Below are 7,392 nucleotides of genomic sequence, written 5' to 3' on the forward strand. Positions count from 1 at the left end.
TAGAATTCTTACAGGAAGCATGATAGTTAGAGATTCGAAGTTTCCAGCAACTCTAAGTCCCGCGCTGGGCGAAAGAAACTGAATCAGAAGCCTTAAAGGAATGTTCAGCGTTTGCCACACCCATCTCCAGCAAACTTCTGAGGAAAAAGGCAAACAAGTGCAGCCCAAGCACTCCGTTTCCTTTCCAGCTTCTATAATTAATCTTCGTTTGGAAATTCAGTTGTCCTTAGATTCTTTAGCTTTACAGTTTCTAAAACAGTCAATTCACTCAAAATGAACAATTAATTTAGGAAGAACATCTTTAGTGTTTTCTCCAAAAGTTTAAAAAAAAAAAAAAGACAGCTCAAATACCACAAGTGAAAGCATAGAAGGAGGAAAATGCTTTTTGAAAAGTTGAAGGTTTTGTAAATCTTTTGGTTCCAGGTAGGGAGATGAAGGAAGGTGAGGCCCTGTAAGCTGACCAGCTAATGACTGCTCAGCCCTAATTCCACCATAAAGCATAATTCCTGACATCCGCCTTCACTTAAGGCTCTCACAGCAAGGCCTCCCATCTTCAGTGAAACCTTTCTGCACTAGGCAAGCTCCAACTGTGTAGACAGGCAAGAGGAACTCTGTTCAGACCCTTTCTTCCTCTCTCCACCAAGTCGGGATAGGTAGTGCCACAGATGCCCACAAGACCCCTGTCAGTCTCTGAGGAGAGGCTGGGAAAGTGGGAACTTTGTTGGTCTACCCATTCTGACTGAGCCATTGAACAACTTTCCAGGGTCATTCAAAAAACTTATAACAGAATCAATTGATTTCCATCCTACGCTTTATTAGTTGTGATTTAGGAGAGAGAATGGCCCTGTTTACACAGCTGTAACATGTCAGGACCTGCAGTACATTATTGGCTTGAGACCTCGGAGTTGCAGTCCATTCTCAGCAGAATCAATCTGTACTTGAAAACATTCCCTCTAGGATGCATGCACACATCTACACATCTATTCGCATAAAGTATGCCCTATATAGCTGAAAATCGTATCCACTTGAGGCGAGTTATAAGTTCACCTTCCAAAAATTGGCCCTGACTTGTTGCTCTCAGCGTGCGTGCAATGGGAACAGAGGACTACGAATGCCAGCTAACTAGGTGCCCAGCGTCGGGGAAGGTGTTGTACTTTGCCGCTTGTCAGACCTCAACCTCTGCAAGTGGGAGTTGCTGGCTGCTTAACAAGCCCTTCAGAGCACTGCCAATCTAAAATGGCTGCTTGGTAATACTTTAATTGCAGTTTCGTGGAAACAAATTGCTTTTTAACTGCAGTAAGCATTCCTGTGACTTGGCTGGACTGACAATAGGTGAGTTTCAGTAACAGAACCAAGATGAACATTAACTTGTAAGTGATTGGTGTTTGCAACAACCTCCCAAAGTGAGGGCGGGGCAGTGAGCACCCAGGATGGGAAACGGCCCCACTACTCGCCCTCACCACCCGCCCCCACCCCAAAGTCTCTTTGGGCAACCACTTTTTAATTTAGAACAATTATTTAAGCTATAGGAAACCTCTTCACCCCGCTCTTGATACACAGCTCTTGGATTCACTGTTCCATAATTTATTGACCCTAAGAAATATTTTATGTAAGCAGGACTGCGCATTAGAATCTTACTATATTGACATTTAAAAGCATGTAATTTAAGAGCTTCATTTTAGATTATTAGTTGTTTCAAATATCAGTGTGAAAAAGGGCAGCAGAAAGAACTTAAATATAGTTAGTATTAAGAGGTTGGCAATTTCACAGACCTCATTTCCACGAGACAGTCCCCTCGCTTTGGGTTTTTAAAGACACAACAGTCCATGTTCAACTATTCCTAATAAAGCAGGAGGGGCTGGGACTAGCTTCCTGTGGGGAGACGGCGTGGGACGTCTTCGGGCTCCTCAGCTTTGCAGGATGTGGTACACCTAGGTAGGCAGATAGGTAAAAACAAACACCACCCAACATCAAACCCTTCAGAGGACAATCTTCTCACAACACTGTTTCATTAGCAAGAGTGACAATTTGCATGATTGAGGCATTTATATGTATCATAAACATAATTTTTTATCTGCAGTTCAGCAAGGCTCAGTAATCCCTGCTTTTTATTTTTAAGTGTGCCTTCCTTGTAAGAACCAGGGCCTGTCTTGCTGTGTGGCGTGGTTCACGTGAAGCCCTTTCAGACAAACACACACCCACAACATCACAAGTGCAAGGGAGGAAAGGTGGGTAAGCTCAGGGATTCTTTTTTTTTTTTTTTTCCCCTCCAAAGAAACACTGGGTTTTGGGGGAGGACCCACACACAATCACTGCTCACATCAGAATACCCCTGAGTGTTTTTAGGAGCTGTCTAGCCACGTGGAGCATCCCCATTACAGGGGGGTTTTATTGTTTGAAATGCCTCTGGTTTCAAGAAAGTGTTTTACCTAAAGCAAGACTACTACTTAAATATGTTCTATTGTATATTCATAGCTCCATTAGTCCTTCTCCAATTTAGCACATCAAAGAGAAGGCTTCATCGCTTGCATGCGGATTATACTAACATGAGTGACATTTGTAATCTTATAGGTCTGCAACCTAAGAAATGCTTTTAGAAGCTCGTTAGGAAATATGCCACAGTGCTTGAGGAGCCAGCCATATAATAGTTCATTTAAAAGGCGGTAATGACCTTTGCCCTCCCCATTACTGAATGCCATACTGTATTACTAAAAGTTATTAGCCATGTCCTTTGAATTTCTACACTACATGTGACATGAGTGCTTTTGTTAAAAACATAGATGTCTGCTCTCCTCTGAACAACAGCCCACCCATCCCCCTTTCCTGGAACAGACCAAATGCTTTCAGAGCATCTTAAGGGGAAAAAGGGGGGGGGGGTGTGGCTTTAGTCAGAACAGGTTTAGAGAAATTCTGCAGTTCTAACTCAGATATTGCGTGTGCATGGATTTCTTTATCTTGTTATTCCTCTTGATTTTTGTTGTTTTGTTTTGTGTTTTGGTATAAAGTGCAAGCAAGCAAAATGATTCCCTTTAATATCCTGCTTTTAAATTTTGCTACAGGAGAGGTCTGCAGTTTCAACAGCTAACTTTTTCCTCCTGGCTTGGGATCTTTGGAAGTAGGAAGTTAGTAGAAAACGCTGCTCAGTCAACACCCACTTCTGTTTTCAGACAGCGTCTTTCTTCATCAGGACCTTTGCTCAAACAAAATAAATCACCATTTTTTTTTTTTTTTTTAAAGAAAACAGCATTGGCAGCACCAACGCCCATGTTGTCAGCAGCCTGTGAGGCTGGGGCTGAGGTTTTGCCTTCAGGTAACCAGCCAAGGCACCACCCTGGCACCCAAGCCCATTTGGCTCTGGCTAGGTCCAGTAGGAACAGGGCCGCTACTGAAGCACGGGGCTCCACACCTTCCGTAGGAACCTCTGTGGGCACAGCTGGCGCTGTGGTGGTGTGGTGGAGTCTTAGCAACTAGGAGCCAGCAAGAAGACCTGAATCCTCCCCCGTAAACACAAGAAAAAGGAGAGTCAGTGAAGAAGATCAAAAAGAACAAGGCCACAGCTGGACAAGAGTCCCAGGGCTCACTGGACAAAGGCTGTTTTGCTCATCCAAGACCACCATAGCCAGTGAGCGCTGGAGCCCCCAAACTAGTGAGTGTACAGACCCACACAAGTAGCTCCAGAAATGCCACAAACCTGTTATGTCTTTTTTTTTTTTTTTTTTGTAATGAACCTGTGACCAATACCCAAGGCTTTCCTATTGAGAGCAGAGCTGAAACATCCATCAAGTTTTCGTGTTTACACACCAGAGACTTCCAAGGCAGAATGCTGTTGACACTATATTCTTAGTTTACAATAGCATAGGTAAGTAATCCGAGGACTACTTTATTAATCTGGAGCTAAATACAGGTATCAAGTCTATTTCTCCCACCCTAAATTTAAATGTTTGCTAAAGACAACAACAAAAATACTGCAAATCCTTCTAAAATACGTAAGAGAAAAGGCAGTGTTTAAACCCAAACTCTGTTGAATATTTTTCTTTTAAGTTTTTATTATTTAAATACACCATACTAGAGCAAATGCCTCTGAAAATATCACAAATAAAAGATTTTTTTTTTTCTTCATTCAGCAAATTAGAAGTAGGGGAGGGGATGGGATTCTACATAGTAGCGGCTATGAGCCTGATTTTTTTTCCCTTTTCTTTTTTTTTAACCTTTGTCATGGGCGGAGCAACATCAGGACAAGAACATTCACATGCATACATACATTGTATTTTACAGAGATACAATAAAAGTGTTTGTGACTGGAATATCACAAAAGCCACATCTCTTTCTTTTTTTTTTTTTTTTTTTTAACTCATGTTCAGTTTGATTGAAACACATTTCATTACAACACTTAAATATACAAAGAGCAAACAGAATGTTGTTAAGGTAAAACACAGGGTACAAACTCTGGCCGGTGCCCTGCTAATTGTTAATGAGGGTAGAAAGCAGAATCGGATGCTTCTTTTAATTAGCTTCATTAGTCATTTCCCTCCCCCCAAGCACCCTCCCCCCCTCCCCAAGATGTCCTTCGGTGGATCTTTTTTCATTTTCGCTACCGTCTCCCATTAGCCCAGGTTCATGGAGTCCTTAATGTCCATATTCAGTCATTTTAATATACCAATAAATGCAGGAAGGGCACTCAAGACTAAAGAAGGTGCGATGGCATGGAGCTGGCACTGGTGCTAGCTACAAAGGTGACTTGTCTACTGAAGACACACGGGATCCACCTGTGATGAACCAAATCTGAGATGAAGGCACACATTCTGCATTACTCTGGCCTTTCAGCAGACCTGCAAGAAACAGAAATGGGCATCTTAGCTAAAAATGGGACATTTGAGAGGTACTCAACTCAAACAGCATAGCTTTGGTGGCCTCTACATCCACTAATCTTCTCTCATTAGATTCTGTTCCAACTGCGACTTCACGGAGGCTCTCCGTGCACCTGACTCCGAAGCAGAACATGTTTTACTAGCAGAGAAAATGAGACGGTAAACGGACTCTGAGAAGGTTCTGATGGAGACTTGTACCATCCTCTAACTCTGGTCCAGTTTCTCTCCAAAAAGCATCAATTGGAAGGTCTCCACTCATAGGGGAGATCTTAACGTTAAAACAAAACAAGCAAGCAAGCAAGCAAACAATAATCACAGGGCCATTCAGAGCATGGTCCCTACCTAAGAAGTTTTGGGCTCAATTGTCTCACCTGTGGCAAGTGACTTAAATTGCCCATGCCTCGGTTTCCTCCCCTTAAAAGTAGGGTCGCAAAGCTATTACTTAGTATAAATAAGAGAGCATTATCATTCTGCTATTTTCACATAACAGGTCTTCATCCATGTTGGCTCTTCACTCTAGAAGATGTGTGTGGCAAATTCAACGTTCAAATGTACAAGTATTCTTTCTCACGACTTCTTACTTTTGTCGCGTAATGTTACACAAACGTTACAGGCCTAGCACATGTGATCACCTGAAATGGACTGAAGAGCTCGGTCCAGTGTGACCGCCTAGCTCCAACATCCAAAGGCACAAATGGCAACACGCAGCTACCACACACAATCTGTCTGCAATTACCAAAGTGGAATCACGTCTATAGGTTTTGAGGGTTTTTTTTAATGACATTTGGAGCATCTCAGGAAGTTCTCCTTTCACCCTTCCCCTAACTTACCAAAGACCCGAGTCTACAACCCCCACTTCCAAGCTAATTAAAGTGGTGGAGGCTCAATTCCCCAGAGTGGAAGCTCCGTGTGAGGAAGGTAATTTGTCTGTCCAGAACAAAGATGCGCCAGCAGCCAGGAAGCATATTTAATAAATGAGCATCAAATGTCCTCTGTGATGGATGCACACAACACCAATTATGTAACTAAGGGGAAACATGAAGTGCTATGTAACCTAGAAAGCTTTGCTAAATCTTCCTCCAACTGAGGCATAGAACACTGTGGAAGGTCCCCTTACACCTCTGAATGAAAGGAAAAAAAAAAAAAAAAAAATTCCAGAGCAGGCAGGAGTCTATCTACAAGGGAGAAAATGTGTCCCAATTTCTGATTTTTCACATAGTCTAGACAGCACCATGGTGTGGGCACTTGTGAAGCCTCCTACAAATGACAGAAGCCATGAGACTCCGTAGCTCCTCAAGACCACTGGACGCAGACTTCAGTCAATATGAGATGTCTGCTGAGAATCTTAAACTTATTTTCCTCAGAAGATACAAAAGCCAGTGCTTCAGTAAAGAAGCTGAGTACTGCATTCCTAACACCAGAAACACATTTCAGGACAAAAAAAGTTTAAAAGGACCGGATGAAAGGGCTGATACACCTCATACAGTCAACAACCTTTAAAGGGTCACACAAATAATCAGCTCATTATTTTAAAGACAGAGGATGGCTAAATACATTTACTATGCACCGTGTACTAAGATGTAATTGGTTCTGCGAATGGAAGGAAAATAGCCAAAATAAATATCCAATTTTCTCAACCCCCAAACACGGAGAATAAGAAAAAAAGAAAATAATAAAATGGAACTATTTGTCATTTCTCCTCATCTCATCTCCCGTAGAAAAGAAACGCCACGGGGTTTTGGGGAAATCATTTTAAAGCATTCTCCAAAAAGCAGTTTATGTTCCACTAGGAAGTGTGTTTTCATTAACTCTTCCTCTTGCCTTCTCATTAATATCTCTCTGGACCACACTCTGCTTGCCCAGAACCTTTATTTACAAAAACTACCTTGTGAATTGACTGTGCTCTCGGTGAGCAGAGCACCAAGGGCAAAAATGTGAGACATTTGTGCCAACAGGGAAATGCGCTTAATTAACACCACCCCCCAAAACATAGCAAACCCAACAAGAGCATTTCCTTACATTTTATTTCCTTATGCCTTTTATGTGCAATTAATTTTTGAAGGCCACCTGTCTCCCTCTGTTTTAGGAGGGAGGGACCCTCCAACATTAAGAAAATACACACTGGTGGATTCTTTTCTATGGCCTGAACCAGACTTTTGTGTTCCCAATAGGAACACCCTACAACTCCCATCCTGAACAAGGCATGGAAAGGAGACGCCTCTGATAAAAAACACAACATAGGTGATCCTGTAAACACATAAAAATGACCAGTTCCACTTGCAGACACCCCCTCGCTGGCTTCGTCTTATACCCAATAAGGTGCAAGCGGAGTCCTGCTCAGCTTTCTAAAGTGTCCCCTGCACTTAGTTGTAGCATGGCCGCTGTCTGTGTTTACAATCTCATACACCATCCATCTTCTCCCTCTGTCCTCCTGTTCTCACCACGCATACAAGCTGTAACAATTCATGTGTGTGTGTGTGTGTGTGTGTGTGTGTGTGTGTGTGTGTGTGTGTGTAAATAGCAT

General features: G+C 42.5%; 1 protein-coding gene across 2 annotated transcripts in view; it reads right to left on the reverse strand.

Moving 5' to 3' along the window:
• Positions 1-4,026: 4,026 nt before the first annotated feature.
• Lmo4 (LIM domain only 4) overlaps positions 4,027-7,392 on the reverse strand; it is a 16,348-nt gene continuing 12,982 nt past the window's right edge. For both annotated transcript variants that reach the window (XM_051165419.1, XM_051165420.1), the window contains exon 5: positions 4,027-4,829. In XM_051165419.1, coding sequence (XP_051021376.1) covers positions 4,821-4,829 — 9 coding nt within the window. In that variant the 3' untranslated portion in view covers positions 4,027-4,820. The remainder of the gene's footprint in view (positions 4,830-7,392) is intronic.

The sequence above is a fragment of the Acomys russatus genome, chromosome 23 (assembly GCF_903995435.1).
Source record: "Acomys russatus chromosome 23, mAcoRus1.1, whole genome shotgun sequence".
NCBI classification, from domain to species: Eukaryota; Metazoa; Chordata; class Mammalia; order Rodentia; family Muridae; genus Acomys; species Acomys russatus.